A 17,801-nucleotide genomic window follows, 5' to 3' on the forward strand; every position below is an offset into this window, starting at 1 on the left:
CATCACTTCTCTATGACAGTTAGCTGAATATCTTTGAGTTGTGGACAAAACAAGAAATTTGAAGATATTTTTCAGCATATTTTTGTATTTTATAGACCAAACAACTAATCGATTAATCAAGAAATTAATTGACAGATTAATCGACAACGAAAACAATCATTAGTTGCAGCCCTAATATGTTTAATAAGAGAGGCTACTTTTTAGACCACCATATAGTAGCATGAGATCTCAGCTCAGTTTAGAGAGCCACCTCTGAAAAAAAAAATCCTGGGAGTAAACCTGGGTTGGCTTATCAACATACTTTCAACATCGCATGAGTGTCTTCCAGGGCTTTGAGTCACTGATTAACTTCAGCTATGAAGTGACTCCTGCATTTTGCAGTAAGCCTTTAATTGTTCGTGAAACACAGGAGTCAACTGCCCTGTGGATGATTGGCATTTAAGTTATGAAAAAGTAGACAGCATGGCTGAGGTGTTCACTCCTCTCCATTTTGCCCTTATCATTCTATCTATCATTATCTCCTCACATATCAAGAAGGTGAGAAGGGAGGAGGCAGCCAGGTAGGAGCTTGTGCATGTTAGGAATTCCTGCCAATTCCGGTCCTCCTTCTTGCACAAATAGTGGGAAAAAAGCTAAAAGTTTTCGCTGAAGGAGAGCTGAAGGGGGGGGGGGGCTCAAACAGTCATCCCACATCCCACCCACCCCAAGGAGCATTCCACAGGACTGTCTGCTCGCCCATCATTAAGCAAGACCACCTGCTGGCAAATCGGGACCCCCATCATGTTCTCAGCAAGCCTGGCTAACCCCATTACCAGTGAACCTCTGGACTGCTGTACACACAGATCATAAAGAGTCAGTGGTATGTTGAGCAGTAAAATGCTGCTCATTAACATCCCACAAGGACTTTTGATTGTCCAACCAGTGGAGCACACTAGCTGCAGTCAGTATTGCATATTTAAATAGATGCAGCACAAAGGGGCAAAGAAAAGATCTTTGATGCAGCTGTTGCATGACTATGCACTGACTTCGGGCTGGCTCATCTCTCCACTTCTATAAAGAGAGATAAAAAGGGAAGAAGAGGAAGATATGAAGATAGAAGGAAGAAACAGCCCTTTGTTGCTCTTCGTCTGCGCCTTGAGGAAAAGACTCTGGCATCAAGTCATCAAGGGCTGAAACAAAAGCAGCTGATAAACAGACCAAGACGGATAAGATCTCCCTGTATGTTCAACACTTCTTCATCAAGAGGGCTTCCTCTCTTCCACCCCCCCACACCTCCGCCTTGTCTCTTTGTTGCTATTAACACAGCATTGGGAAAATGGAAATCATAACAAACACAACACTTTTCAACTTCTTCCCTTTTTACAAATTTCAAAGGACAAGGCGTTTCCCCCTTCATCCACTTTTACAAAACCATGACTTCACAAAGACACAAATGTCTGTGTTTGATTCGGACACATTATCTGTCAACTCTCCGCACAGCACAACTGACTACAGTAACATTTCCCTGAATGGTAGCTAGAGGACCAAACAGAAAGAGATTCTGTGCCAAAGGCCCTCTGCTTATCTGCCCTGACAAGGTACAAATCCAGCAATGCAGATGGTACACCAAGTTACAATTTTTGCCATTTCACATTCTTACTCCAACCCTGTGGTTATGCGTCAGTAAGTAAAGACATGGTATCAGGAAATAAAAAAGGCGCATTCTTTTGCACGGTAAATATGGTGTACAACATTCTAAGAGCTGGTCTGCACTGCAAGTGTTTACTGAGATCTTGTAAACACTCCTCTGGGGAGGGCCGCTCTGTGGCAGATGAAAGCCTGTAGCCAAGTGATCGCACACATGGACTGAGTGGCCCTGAAGTGCCACCGCCCAGTGAGAAGAGCACAGGAGTAGAAAAAGTGTGAAACATAATGCCTGAAGGCATCTATCTTCACGTGGCACTGATCCAAACTCTGACAAATATGCCACAGCAAACACAACGTCCCTCACGTTCCGCCTCCTCACATGTACAAAAGATTCCTTTGTTTTTCCCTCGTTTTACATCACTCATCTTATTTTCCTTCGTGTCTCTCTCAAAACTCTTGGTGGCAAGGAGTTCACACAAAGTCTTTTTCTTCCACCTCAGACAATGTGCCTCCCCGCCTAACTCTCTGCCAGGCATTCCTGAGTCTATCCTAGCTATCGAAAATGTCAAGAATGAGGAGAAAGCAGAGGAGTGTACAACGAGTACTGCGGCAGGTAGAGTCTTGTCCCGCTGCACTGACATCCCACAGTCTCCGGGGGTAGTGGTTGCACGGAACAGATGGGATCTAACTTGACTCTTAATTAAAACTCTGCGCTGGAACAAGCTTTAAAGCTCATTCTCTACCGGATGGAGGCACGCAAGTTAATTATCGACGACAATTTCACTCCCCAAAAAACAAATACAGATTTCATGATGGGGCTGAACCTGACAATTGTCCCAGGATATTACTTATTGGTAGGGCTGGGTACCAAATTTCAATACCTAAGGAGCAAATCTCATCAGCGTCAGTGAGCCAATAAGCATGCAGCATGCTTCTACCACTACCAAGATCTAATATTGCTGGTGATTGGCTGTCTAACGTTACACGTCGTAGAGACACGCAGGAAAAACTATGTTGCGCACAGAGACGGGGCTCACAAAATAGAAGTTGAAAAATAAATAAAAAGATTTGTGCCCTAATGTGTAACGTTGTAATTTCTTTTTGCTAAAATGGATTTTATAAAATTGGTATGATATTAAATTCAGTATCGAAATCACAGTATTTGGATCAATACCCAGCCCTACTTATTGGACAGTCAATGCATAAGAAGTTCCAGAGCTTCCCTAGAAAAATGTTCAGTTCTCTCAAAGGTCTTAAAACATGATTTCGGTCTAACTTTTGCCTGATGACTCCTTCAAGTATTTCCTTACCGCTATTCCTTTGACTGTAAGGTGATATGAGAAAATCAGGTTATGTGAAGTAAACCCTCTTCAAGTACAAAGCCCCGAAACAAAAAACGCACATTCTAGAAAGTTTATCAGAGCCAAGAAACTCCCCTTTCCACAACAGGAGTCCAAAAAGAAGAAAAGGGGGGTGAATAAAAAGGTTAGCAGTGCAGTGTTTCGTGCCTGGACAGACAAACAGAAGAAGTTTTATGTGTGTGCCAAATGCAACTTAACACTGCAAACAAGCTCCATCCATTGGAACATCCTGCCACCCAGAAATGTTTAGCTGAAAGTACCCAGGATATAGACCCTACAACTCTGAAACACTGATTGCCCCAGAAAGCCTTCAGTAAGGTGATTCGTGCTCCGATTCATTTCGCCCTGGTGCTACCGGCCGGTCTAAGTGTTTGATTCAAACTTTGAACAGCTGCCAACATTGTCAAGCATCAGTAAAAGTTAAACAGCAGCAAGCTTACTGATCACTGGCAATGGGGGCAGAGGCTAATACAGTCTCACAGTCACTGTAGATGCTGAGATGTATTAGTCACGGCTGTATGGTTCTGACAAATTACTTCTCAACCGAAAAATGACTCATTAAAGAGGAATAAAAGTATTGAATGCTCTCTTTTAAATGCTAAAGTTCTGGTACAAAAATCAATAGAATAAACAACAACACATCACTCATCCCGAATTTAAAAGCTCCTTGAAAACTATTTTTTCAAGCGTGTGGAGGCAAGTTTGATCCGTCCATTCATCGCCTGCTTCTGCTGTCGCAGTCTTTGTGTCTCTGTAAGTTAAAACGGTTTGAACCTGCGTTGCCCCGTAAAGCTCCCACGTCATGTAGCATGTGTATGTAAGTGTTTCAGTTTCACCCCTGACTTAATAAATTGGCACAGCTACAGGGTGCAAAGGTCAGGAATCATCTCTTAACTACTCAACCCGTGTCCTTAATGTGTTATTTAGACACACCCACCTTAAGGCTATGCTGGAAAAGGTTGGAGCTTCACCATGGCAACAAAGCTCCTAAAAATGACTCAGGTGTACTTGTTTTCAGTTCTGGGAAAACTTTGACATTGTGAGCCTGAGGCTATGTAATTTCAGCAGCCACCGGTGTATAAAATCCTTGCTGCTTTAAGTGATTTACAATTACTGTAAGAAACTACAGCATGAATCCTATACTGAATTTCTCACAGGTAAGACAAAATAGAAGTCACAGCAATTTGACTTAACAACTAGCAATGATAAGCCTTGAAAGGCTTAAAGATGAACTCCTATGCATGTTTATCATATTTAGAATGACTTTTTTAGACCCCCGATAAAATGTGGTGTGTATTCCATCCCATAAAAGATACAGGTCTTATTCCATTCACAAAAAAACTGGCTGCTTACCTTCCACGCAGTGCTCCACGTCCTCCAGGTTGCGCAGGGTAATCCTCATCAGACTTGAGTTGAGCATAAGTTCGTTCTTGTGTTCTGGACCCATGGCCTCTGGGGCAGGGTTGAGAAAGAATATGCGTGTGTCGCCCGTGGCTACCTGGTTGTCGCAGATCCCGGGGTTGCCAAAGCCGCCGATCATCAACTTGTTGCCACCGTCCAGGAGAATTTCGCGGTTGACGTTGGTCTTCCCTTTTAAGTAGCGCCACACCCTGACCTTTAGGCAATGACAGAAAGACAGCACACTCTTCAGCATTTTGTCAAAACCCAAAACATATATCCCATTTTTATTTTAAGTATTCACAAGGGTGCTGTTAAAGACTTGGACCCTGGACCATCTGAATCAATGCATGCATGTTTTTGTGATGAAAGTTGTTTCTCCGACTTTACTGTTCAAATCTTTATTAGAGAATGTTATTTACACCTGTGCAACCAAAATATCCCCCATTTTGTCTTACAACAGTGATTCTTAAGAGATTATTACCACTAGAATAATCTCATACAAAAGTTCCAGATACAGCTTATGTCCAGCCACTTGAAAACGTATTTAAAACACTGCATGCACTCATAGATCGTAGTGCATCACAGGAAGTGCAGCAAAGTCTTCTTTATGCAAAGTCATGAGAAAGCTCGCCCCTTCCGCTACATGTTAGCCACCTTGTCTTATTTCAAGGCTTGGTGGTGGTTTCTGTTTCCAGAGGGAGAGCTGTGTGCCTCTAATCTACTCCGCTGATTCAACGGGAGACAGGAAGCATGTTGCTGCTGAGGCAAAGAGCAGCGAGAGAGCTGACCAAACACCCAGTTGTTTATTTTGACAGATTATAGAGTGGTCTACCACAGATCCATGATGATGCAAAAGTTAGTTTCATGATAATGGCTATGGAATGAGGACAGAGGAAGGCTGCATCCTGACTGAAAATGTGCTTATTTGTGGAACAGTGGATGTTTTGTTTTTTTTCATCATGCGCTATTATGTGGTCCATTAGTCAGAGACATAATGTTCCTGTGGCAATGAGAGAATGGGAAAATGTACAGTTTCAGGTCTATCACACACAGGTTTCACATGAGTGACTAATGACTATGCATCTGTATTGCTTTGGGCACACCTTGCAGCACTTGTCAGTGCTGTGTTCTGAGATAAAAAAATAAGTTATTTTCTCCTACAATCACAAACTATTGGGTGCTTTAAGTGTTTCTGTGGTATTTCAGTTATCTTATTCCATGTTTTGGACTTTTTTTTAATCACAAGGGGCATCACTGTTATAACCACAAGTCACAAATCTCTAGTTAGGGATGGCACTTGTCAGCAACACCACCAAATGATTCAGAATATCACCTTTGCAGCCACTGGCAAATTAAGTTGCATGTTTTCAACATTTATGATTAGAAATCAAGTGAGAGCTACAGCCAGGGGCCACTCTCTTACTGCAGCATGTTAGGGGTGATTACAAGGTTGGTTAGGCCTCCCTTGTAGCTATATAATTGGTAAGTGGAAATAAAAAAAAGAATCTATCTATTTCGGAAGGCAAATTGGATTGACTGTCAGAGTCCATGTAACCGCTGCCAAAGGCTTCTGGATGAATGAGTTTGTAAAATGTTTTTCAGGCAAGCTGTTGATGCCTTTGAGAGTGTGACTAGAAACTCGGTGGTAATGGCTTCCATCAGCTACACGAGAGTAAAGGTAACGTTAGGGCCTATTTAAGGGATAATGTGACTTCTAATAGTCCACTTAAACCCTATTAGTAGTTTTCGTGCATGGAGCAGGTGTCTTTCTCTTGAAGCGATGCACTCCTGCGGATACTTCACTTGATCGTTACAGAAAACACATAAAATGACTTACCTTGCAAGAATAGGTATTATGCACCGGGTCCATGTTAATTATTTCGTCCACGGTGCCGGTCAAAACTATGTTGGCCTCCTCTTCCCTGTCCTCCAAGTCTCTCTCTGGGCAACTTGCGGCGCAGCGGTGCCACAGAGCCACCAGCAGCCCCGCCAGAAGCAGCGCTGTCCGGCCGGCCGCGAGTGTCCGCTGGCAACCCATGACCACCCAAAAAGTAAACTTTCTTAAAATTAAATTTAACCGCCCGGAGCGCCCGAGTACAAACTCCAAAGTCTTTCGAATGCGTTTTAAACGTGCTCCTTTTCACAACTTCCCTACGGACTACCAGTGTCACTTTCACTCTGCAGCCCTGTTCCCCGCATCTACAGCCCGGGTTGAAAATCCCTCTCTGCCGCCGCCGGCTAAGAGACCAAGAGGGAAGAGAGGAAGGAGGAGGAAGGAGGAGGAAGGGGCAGGGATCTCTCTCCAGGAATGCGACTGCACTTCTCTCTCCCTCTCTCTTTTCCCCTCTCTCTCTCACACACACACACACACACGCACACACGCATACACGCACAGTGACGCTCCTGGATTTGCATGCGATCTGAATTGCTGATCCCCACAAGTGAAGTGAGGGTGAGGTGGGTGGTGGTCTGGGGGCTGCGCGGTGGGATGCATGCAGAAAGTGGCTGTCCAACGTCGCCCCCAGTCGGACAGACAGTGTCTTTACATCCGGATCTCATCAGCTGTAACCCACAGATCTTGCAGATGCACAAAGCAGAAGCAGGTGGGAATCGCATATGATAGCCTGCCTCTATGCAGATTCATTGCAGTGTTGATTTTAAATTTGATATCCATTAGATGGGTCATCAACAGTGTGCAGGGTATGTAGGCTAGTCATAGCTATGCAGGAGCCTACTTCTAGCCGAAATGATCTATTTCATAACAGCACTGTTAGATATTTGAAATATCACATTATGAAACAAAACAAGACTGAGCTTATAGTTAAGTTCAAAGTTAGATGTATGATGCCACTGACTTCCCTCAGACTTGTCAGGACTCCGAATGTTAAAGGTTTTAAGGCCCTAACACACCAAGCCGATGGCCAGGGACTAGTGGCGACAAAGGCCGACTGTGACGTCGCCTCGCATTGGCCGCAAGAGAACGGTGGACTGTGGGGTCATTAGGGTCTACAAAGTCGCGCTGATGGACAATGACGTTGTGGATGTATATGCCATCATTTATCTCATCTATGTGAGCATATGTATATCTTGTTGTACGTTTGCCATCTTATGGACATACTGTGGAAAAATAGTTATTCTAATCGTTCGAACCTGTGTGTTTTGTAGAAGAAACATTCCAACGTAATTTTTGACCAGTTTTGACAGCTCTCTTAGTGTATTGGATTGCTCAGATGAGATGAAAAATGAAAGAAGCCTTGTGTGTGGCTCTCACAGTCGTTTGTTTGTTTTCCTCACGCTCGTTTTCCGACGGCCGAAGACCGCCGAAAAAAAGGCAGACGCTTGGCGACGGTGCGGGACACAGCGCACAAACTAGTCAGTCCTAGTTGGGCCGACGGTCGGCTTGGTGTGTCAGAGCCTATAGGAGTACTTTATCACTGACATGAGTTAAGGCTCTGACACACCAACCCGACGGCCGACCTTCGGCAGAAAAGGCAGTCGGACTGACTGCCTCCCCGAGTTGGTCAAAAAAGTGCCTCGGAACACACCGAAGTGACGCCGACTTGAGCGTACGTTCTGCGCGTGTGCGAGACATAATATGTCTCCATAACAGCAGGCGGGGCTAATCTTTATTGTCGCCCAAAAAATGAAAACCGGCAGCTTATTGGACGAACGCGTCACATGGGTCTGGCTGCTCCCGGATTTCACAACTGAGCATAATGGCGACTCGTTTGGAATACGATCTCATATTTTACGAAGAAAGTTCACCGAAAAGTGTTTCTGAAAACATTTTAAGCGAGAAATAGACCATGCCGAGCGGGATGAGCGCGACGAACGCCTCTCAAAATCTGATGAAAATATTTCAAACTGACCTTTGTCGATCAAAAAAACTGACAGATTCAGCCACTGTATGCCTATTTCTCGCTTAAAATGTTTTCAGAAACACGTTTCGGTGAACTATTTTTGTAAAAAATACGAGATTGTATTCTGAACGAGCTGCCATTATGGTCTGACTTTGAAATTCGGGAGAAGCCAGACCCACGTGACACGTTCGTCATTTCCGGTTTTCATTTTTTGGGCGACAATACAGATTAGCGCTGCCTGCTGTTATGGAGATGTTTTAGGTCTTGCGCACGCGCAGAACCTACGCTCAAGTCGGCGTCGCTTCGGTGTGTTCCGAGGCACTTTTTGGACTGACGGGAGCCGATTGATCAGTCCGACGGTCAGCCATCGGGTTGGTGTGTCAGAGCCTTAAAGTCGTCGCCCCTTAACCACAAGATTGGCGGCTCGATCACAGACTCCTCCGGCCACATGTCAAAGTGTCACTGAGCAAGACACTGAACCACAAGATGCTCCCCAGATGTTGTATGTATAGCTGTCCACTGCTCCTAATGGGTTAAATGCAGTAATTGAATTTCACTACATTGTGCTGTCAATTGAATGTGGAACGAATTAAGAATAAAGTTTTGTTTTCGTTTCGTAAAGCTGCACTCATCAATATTTTTACATTTACGAATGGATCTATTGAGTATAATGTCAAAGCTGTTGCTCATAGTGACAAACCCCACAGGGAATTATGACCCAACTCTGCCGTTCCCCTCAGCTGTAGCGTTTTAGCATCTTTCAGCTGATTGTTTGGGTTTTACAGCATGCAACTTTACTGTTTTGTTCAGTCTCGCAGCTCTCATCTACCTCATTTCAAGCAAAAGCAGGCAGCTGTTTTCAGAGCAATGATAAGCACCAAGCAGTGGACAGTTTGCAGCTAGCTGGTGAAATCAGTGGAGCACTTAACAGCTAAAGAGGCAGCTGTTTTCTTAGGAGTTGGTGGAGACCAAAACAGAGATAAAAGTCAAGTAAATATTGTACCAGGCACATGACTTCAAATGAATGTTACTGTGTCTGATGGATGTGTAAATACTACATACGGAACTGTTTGCTGCCATAATAACCTTATAAGGCAATAATATGTTATGTTAAGTTTACAGCTTGTTTCACTGACTTCAAGTTGCCAAAAAATCCATGAATGTAGCTTTCAATCAACATTGCATACTCTAACATTTAAACTTGAATTTGTCATCTAAAAAATTCCGAAGGACTAAATTTGCATTATCTATGTCATACCATTTGAAAACGTAGGCTTTAGCTTAAACCTTTATCAGATGTGTTTTTCTCATTTTTAGGGTCTTGGACAGTGCCTGAAAAATCCATGTAGACTGAACTTTACAGCCGAATAGGCGGATGCTAAACTCACAATATGTCATATATTATTAAAGATTCCCCTTATATTGTAAAACTTCCCATGTTTAAATCAGTAAATGTTACCATATGGCTATTTTGTTAGAGCTCATATTTAAAAACAGACAGTGCGTAAATTTCCACTCTTCAAAAGCTGTAATTTTAACTACCCTTCTATTCCTGGGGAAATGACAGGCTTGGTTATGCACAGTTGCTAGAGAGGATAGGCTATTTGCAGAAATTTGTTCAACTAGGCCTCAGTTTTGACAGCTGAGGTAACCCAAATAGAAAACTGTCTTTTGAATGAAAAACTATGTTTGTCAGTGCAGTTTTCATTCAGATGAGGTGAGAATTAAATGTGTTGCTTAAATTATTACAAGAAAAAACAGTCATCACACACTATTTATCTGGGCAGGTACAGTGAAATCAATATTATTCAAACACAAATAAGCTCTCAAATGAACAAATGACATAATCTGTGACAATAATTTGGTTGTACGACCTGGAGCGGCTCCACTGAAAGTAAATGGCAAACCGACTTCGTGGTTTTAAATAGCATTTTCATTGGCTTCCAGATCTAAATGAGCTTAATGTTATAGCAGTAATGACTAGTTTGAACAAGAGTACATCCAAACACCAAAATATTTCCACTGCATGATATTATAAATCATTTTTAGCGTAGCTGTATGTTGGTGTTGGTGCTTTTTTGACAAGCCCAGCTCTTTCTTTGTTTGTGGTTTAAAGGGGAACTATGCAGTTTTTTTTAGCTTGATTTACCTTAACTGAACAGCTTTGGAGTCATTGGAATGGTTAAATGACTTTTTTCGGGTTGAATGGTGGTCGTCTCGCTCCCCCCTAGCGCCTGTGAGCGAAAAAAACACCCATGCAACTTTCGGCTGGCGAGCCGGCGGCCTCAGCGTCAGGAAGTATCGCGTGATATCAGGTCTCACGATGTAACGAATTGCTTCACAGCACTGCACACATACAGGAACCGGCTATCTATAAGAACAAGGTAGCGATGGAGTTTTTCACACTATCGTCATGGCTGAGCCAGCAAAAAAGAAGCAGAAAGCTAGGAAAGCATTGTCGGAGGAACAGAGAAAGAGGAAATGGCAGACTGACCGAGCGAGGAGTCAGACACAAGTAAACATATTCCGAAGCTGTAGGGGGAGCTCTATAGAGAAACCTGCGAGCAAAAAAACTGCATAGCGCCCCTTTAAGAAAACAGTAATGAGGGTGTTTTGGGGTACAAACATTCAGTGAAATTTTCACACAACACAACGATAAAATGGATATTCTTGTAAAGTGAAAGTATTATATTAAGAGCTATTATTTCCCTCATATTTTTTTAAAGCTTTTTACTAATTAGCTTAAGAGCTCATTTCTTTTTTACATTTCGTACATTGGATCAAATGACTGTGTACCATGAAACGTAACTGTTAGGCTTGTAGTGACAAACCCACAGGTTTGCTTTACTTTTCCTTTTATCCTTTTATTTATTTATTAAAGTTTTATTCCTTTGGTAAATATGTGTATGAACCATTAAAACATATACAATTTCATAATATATAAATAATATAAATATAAAAAATACATATGCAGAGTCAAATGCAGAGTGCAAACATTTGTCAGAGGCAGATGGCATTTTTAGCCTTATACAATTTTCTGTAAAACGTACTTGGGACCGACATCAAGCACCACTGTAGATTATCAGTTGTCTTTCTCTGTGGATACAAAACACGATTATTGTAACATCTAATAATGTGAAACTCGCCAGAGCACAGGAACGATCACTTCCCCCCTAGTCCGGTTATCTCCTGACAGCCCTCTGCATCCCACAAATATTTCAACAGAAAAGCCCCAGAGAGTTAACAAGCTTTAACAAGTATTTGAATGAAAGAAAAAAAATGTCAAAGGCCCCTTTTAAAAAGACATACTGTATGTGACAAGAGCAGTCCAAGAAAAAGAATACATACTCTTTTCCAGTACACCTCCATGTCAGAAAGTTAATCCCCTCTAAGAAAATGTAGGTTCATGTCTTTGCTCCCCATTTTCTCTTTATCTCCTGTAATTTCATTCGCTTACACTTTGATTCAACAATCTTAGTTGGTAAAGAGCCACTTGATGACTGTGCCGTCTTGTAACAACACCTTTTTACAGTTTCTGCAAAGCTAGTTGGTCTATTTTAAACAATATTTGGCAAGAAAAGGGTCACATTTTGTTTAAAATACTAGCTCTCAGCAGTGTCATACTGATCTTGGCCTCAAAAACCCCACAGCGGTCAATCTGTACTTTTCACAGTTATGACAATGATGGAACCAGATGGAGTCTTTTATTATAATCTATTCTGCTAAGTTATACTTATGTTGGTGGCTTACATAGAGGAACCCATCGCAGCTGGAAAGAGTTGACTGTGTTTTCAGACAAGTGTCATTGGAAAGAAAGAGGTGTAACCTGAGATGCAACATTAGCAGCCAAATTGCATGCAAAGCCCAGGGCTCCATTTCACCAAGAAGCAGCTGCATGGTTGCACCCCTGGGTATCACTGCATCACGGCCAGTCAGAGAATCACTGTGCAGTGCAGTATTGAAAACGGATCCAATCTTTGGGCTTGTGTTCAAGTTATGTACGTGATACCTTACAGTGCGTGCTACATAAATAATGCAACACTCCTGCTAAAGTTATTCCATGTCTTGACATTCAATTCTATCCTTTGTCCTGATAGTGTCTGTTCATTTACAATGGTGTGTTTTACCTAGCCCTTATAGATAATGTGCAGGCACACTCCCACTTAGTATTGCCCAACATGCAACACACAGATACACTACTATACACACATACACTGAGACATTCCAGCGTTATCAAACAAGGCTGCTGTAGCCCTTTTGTTTTTCCAGAGGACAGGCCCCTTTATCAGGTATAAGCATGAGAACAGAGGAGCGAGCCTCGCCTGCCTGGCATCTATCCGCCTCAGACCACAGACATGGTGTCCAGTTTCCTACAGTACACCCTGCCCTCTCTCTACTGTCCCTGTGCGACAAAACTCATCTGCATTTTGAAATGCAAGTCATTATGGCTGTATTTATTGTTTGTATATATGTATGCATGCATACATCCATACACAGATTTCTATGTGAGTAATATCAGTGATACAAGACATTAAACGCATCAGTGAACATAATTGCAGCCTTGACCAGGTTGTTTCCAAACCACTTTGTGCCAAAGACAACATAGTCGAAATGTCATGCCTATGTTTTTTGGAAGTTTCACTTTCACTTCACCTTGTCTTTTTACTAATTGTTTTAAAAGGTTGAGCTTTTCAGTGTCTGGATTTTGATCTGAACATAGCTTAACATCTTCCCTACTCCCTACTGTATTATATCTACATTAGTAAACTAACAAATTAAATCATTATTATTATTACAAAATCACATGGATTTACATTGTCAAACGCATAAATAGCACTGCCTCATTTGTTTATGCATTATGTGTCAAGAATAAATCAATTAAATACATTGTGTTCACATTAACCCTCTAAAGGACCCCTGGAGGCTCCAGGACCCCCTCCACTGAGCTGATAAAATAATCTGAAGCCAACACTGGACCTGGACCTGGTTTCCTTCAATCTATCACCCTTTTCATATTAAAGCAACGACGGGAGAAAAACTTTGCTACTGGTTTAAATGGGTCAACACAGGTTACCTGACCTGGCTTCACAACCAGTGCTTCACCACACCTTAGTATCAACTATAATGACTACAGTATGACATTTGCAAATATACTTAAACAGTGAGATAAAATAGGTACGGTAAAGTATAAATATCCCTAAGCCAAGATGACCATTGGATGACAGGAAAGCCTGTGAATGAAGGTGGAGCTCCAGAGTGATGTCCTGCTTAAACATGCAATAAATGGCTTACCAGTCATGTGTATGGACTATAGACCAAGACCTTGGTTGAACATCAATGATCAGAATTTCTTCTCAACACCATGACATAAAGTTTTACATGAATGGTCAAAAACTGGCTGAACACTTGTTCACTGTCAGGCATCATACACAGAGTTTGCGTGTTGACGTTTTATACAAAGAGGAGCAGGGAGGTCTATGCATGCCAAGGAAAACGTAAATATGCTGTACAGGATTTGCTTGAAGCCTTCCTCAGTTTTAACAGAGCAGCGAGAGTACAATCTGAATAGCTTTAGAGTCTGTATTGGTTGTCAGATGGTTTTACTTCTGTCTTTATTATTCTTGCCATAAGGGAAGACATTAACATTTGCTTATGTGTCTGAGAAACTGTAGGAATTTCATCAGGTCCATATACAAAATGCCTATAGCAGCTCACTGCATTTGCATAAGAAAATTGCTTTTTCAGTTTTGTGTTTCTGCACATTTCAAATCAGTTTTGGGGTTATTAGACTATCTGGTAGAATGTTCATTCAAAGTTGATTGGTTTTGCAAACTAGGTACGGTTTGTCATTCACAGCATTAGATTGGCATTGCACATTGTTTGCTGGACTCATTCATTGCAGATGTGTTTATTTCTGCTGTTTATATGTTAGGCATTGATGCAACTAGTGCAACACTAGTATTATAGACATCTATCTTGTGGAAAAGAAGAGTCTAAAGTACAGAAACTTTAGAGCATTTTATTTCCAAATGTAACTCCAGTCATCTCCGTGCTGTGTGCTTACAGACTAGATGGAAAGTTTATGGGGAAAATTAGGTGTTTTCCTGTACCAAATTATATTCCTCCAATTGCAGCACCACTTTCCCGAGACAAACAGTAGAGGTAGAAGAGCTGCAGCAAACAGACTGTGTTTAGACATTTTGCCAGATGGCCCTCTGCTTTGCGGCGTCAAGTCTAAACAGGATAGTTGGTTTCACACCTGGTTTTATCCCTGTGCATTTAACTGGAATGTCAGATGGTTCAATGCCCTGTGGAGCCTCTCCCCCTTCTTTTTTTCTCTCTCCAGCTTTTTTGAAAGTCTGCAGTTTGAGCAGAGCTGAAATTTTTCTTGTCGATGTCAACAGTGTGACAAACTGGTACACGTCTAGCTGCACTGGATGAGGACTCACGCAGGACCCCCTTTTTCTCTATGTCTCTCATACCCAAATATGAAACGTCTCTCTGTGTTCATTTCCAATAAAAATACCAGCCTTATGGTCCTTGAGGTTCTCCAGCACCATCAGTATCTGTCTTATTTGAATGGATTGCCAAAGATAAGTTTGAGTGGAGACAAGATAAAGCAGTGTCAGTGAGGAACACCATGTCGACTGTCTGATTCATTATAGATAAGGACCCAGATAAAGTCCATTCATGCCACACATGGTGACTGTATTGCCTCCTAGAGAGTGTTTAATGTTGCCACACATAAACATAATACGATGAAAGTAGAATCAAGGTCATATGGAATTTTCTAAACTAAAATAAATCCACAAAATTGGGGTTACAAAATGTTATGTTAAAACTATTATGTTTGAAACCAGCTGTGAACTGTTTACTGGCCATATTGACGACAGGGTAGCAGAGAATGATAGCGAGCCAGCTTCCATTACTATTAGTTGGTTACGAGACCTCTCCATCCTTCTGCTCCTGCCCAGCTCCTGCTCGTTGATGCAGAGTGGCCACAATTGAACGACGACTATTTTGTCTAATGGATACCATTAATTCTTTCCCAGCCTGCTCTTTGGCAGGCGCTCGCCAGAATCCATTAGGAAATTTGTCCACTGCGAACGCCCACAACCACGTCACTGCAGATGAATGGCAAGATCAAAACCTGTCTGACTCCAAGTGATTTAGTCGCCACTGTTGAGCTGATTTTGTATTCTGTAAATGTTGGCTATACAGTTGTTACATGTGTAATGAGATATATTTTGATGTGAAATTGACTACTCCAATTCACCATTATTGTCATCTCTGCTTGACATATTGGATCTCACCATAACAACAGGATTACCTAAAACAGTGGCCTGTTGTAGAAATCACAAGTAGTATCTCCATGGAAACACCAACACCATTTTAAGCCAGAGGCGTCAGTGCTCCCTGATTAAAGACTTTTTGATGTTCAGGAACTCAGTGTCAGAGAGAAAACTAATTTCCATAAGCTGGCATTAGGTTTCCCTGCACTGCGATTCATTGATTAGTGTTTGATCCAAACGTCTCACCAAAGGAAGGAAACACAATCAATAGGTGTGTGTGTGTGTGTGTGTGTGTGTGTGTGTGTGTGTGTGTGTGTGTGTGTGTGTGTGTGTAGCTGCCCTTCCTAAGTCAGGGAGCTGAGTACTGTGCCAGAAGACAAACTAAGCACTGTGACAAGAAAGTGCAGCATCATTATGGCTTCCTCTTCTGCAGACTTGGTTCAACCCAAAATGGCTGTCCAGTTGCATTAGCTAATTGAAAACCCATAAATCTGTTGTCGCTGAGCCACTTTGCACATTTTCATCTGACCATGCATGCTGCATTCATGCAATGTCTGCAGAATGAATGGGAAACCTCCTGCTATCCTGACTTGGGAGCCTTCATGCATTGCTTTAAGATTGTTACCTCCATTGTTAACCTTACTCACACCACACAGTATAAGTCTAAATTAGCTATTTTTACTACTATTTGTTACATTAACTTAGTAGAAGCAGATGCAAACACATAGTGTGTGGCTCCTGTATTGATTAGCTGAATAGCTTGTATTAGTGTTAATATCAGATTTAATTTAGATGTAACTGCCAGCCATGGTGGCTAAAATTACGTTGCCACAGGTTTATTAACACATCTGTAGTTTGGTGGGAAATATCGTAGCTTTGAGGAATTCTTCAACGGACACCTAAATGGTATCCAAACCGAAAATGGTAGGACAACCATCACCAGCTTTTGCTTCCAAAGTAGTTTTATTGGAAGTGCCATACTGAACATATCAATAGGCTTGTGCGGGTAGGTAGATTAGGCCAGGATACAGCGCTGGGTTGTGGCCAAGTAGGGGACGAGAGCCGCCCCCATCATCTAGAAGCAGATGTTGGCTTATGTTACCTTCCCCAGGAATCTGTGACTCATACCAAATTCCTCCTTCTGCTTCAGAACAATCATCGAGAACCTGTGGAAGAATGAAATGGGGAAAGGAAAAGAACATGGGGGGGTGGAGGGTAAATCATAATGCGTGTGACAGAGGGAGGGAAGGAAGAAGGTGGGAAGGATTAACAGATGGATGGATGGTTGATGAATAAGGTGGGTGGAGGAGTAAGTGCAGGAGTAAGCTTACCTTTTCAACCTCCCCACTCTCTCCTCCTTCAATCTAGCTAGGATGGCAGACTCCATCACATCATAAGGGAAATATTTCAAAAGCATGGCTGAGTGAGGAGGCATAGCAGAAAATAAACAGGAGCGACGGCAGAAGAATCAAAGCCTCGGACTGATGAAAGTGCTCCCAACATCCTGTGTGTCACTTAACAGAGGAGGCAGACTGCCTGTTAGGACAAGAACTCTTTGTGGCTATGAGAGTGCATACATTTGTGGTACTCGAATGGTTTATGTGTGTGCTGAAGTCAAGTGACTGCATGTGTGTTTCATCTCCCAAAAAAGCACCCTCCCCCTCTCTTTCTTGTTTCTCTCACTCACACACTACACACACAAACTTTACAGTGAAAGCGCATGTCTGAAAGAAAGGTGAGTGTTGCCTATTGTGTGAGTTGATGTCTCATCCGTGAAATATGTCTGGCTCGGTCAGTCCTGAGAGAGGGGCCTTTGGGTGCAAAGGGTGGGAATCTGCAGCACTTTCTAGCATTGTTACATTTCACTTCCTGCCCCCTCACCTTCTCATCTTCTCCATGTAAAGTCCTGTACGGCTGCCAGGCTCTATTTAAGCTGCTCCTCCCTCTACAAAACCACGTCACACATGCACACATTAACACACACATTTGCACATGTGATGCACACACAGAAACACACACTGCTGCAGGCTGTTATTGTCTCAACCTGATTGGAGTTTAATTAACATTATGTAACTTTGCATGTTAATTACCAAATCACACACCAATTAAATCTGCAATAACAACACTTTTATCCAAAGTGACTTATAGTAAGTGCATTCAACAGTGTGGGTACAACCCCAAAAAGTGAACTTTATCAAGTATGCTGAACTGCCTCGAGTGCTCCATTTAATTCATTTATACATTGTATTTAAAAGCAAAAG

At 42.2% G+C, this 17,801-nt stretch overlaps 1 protein-coding gene across 1 annotated transcript in view; it reads right to left on the bottom strand.

The window, feature by feature from the left end:
• agrn (agrin) overlaps window positions 1-6,707 on the bottom strand; it is a 268,493-nt gene extending 261,786 nt beyond the window's left edge. The window contains exons 1-2 of the mRNA XM_078254428.1: window positions 6,226-6,707; window positions 4,341-4,602 (exon numbers count right to left, since the gene is read on the bottom strand). Of these exons, the coding sequence (XP_078110554.1) occupies window positions 4,341-4,602; window positions 6,226-6,426 (463 nt within the window). The 5' untranslated portion in view covers window positions 6,427-6,707. The remainder of the gene's footprint in view (window positions 1-4,340; window positions 4,603-6,225) is intronic.
• Between the last annotated feature and the right edge of the window lie 11,094 nt (window positions 6,708-17,801).

Source organism: Sander vitreus, chromosome 7, assembly GCF_031162955.1.
Source record: "Sander vitreus isolate 19-12246 chromosome 7, sanVit1, whole genome shotgun sequence".
Classification (NCBI taxonomy): domain Eukaryota; kingdom Metazoa; phylum Chordata; class Actinopteri; order Perciformes; family Percidae; genus Sander; species Sander vitreus.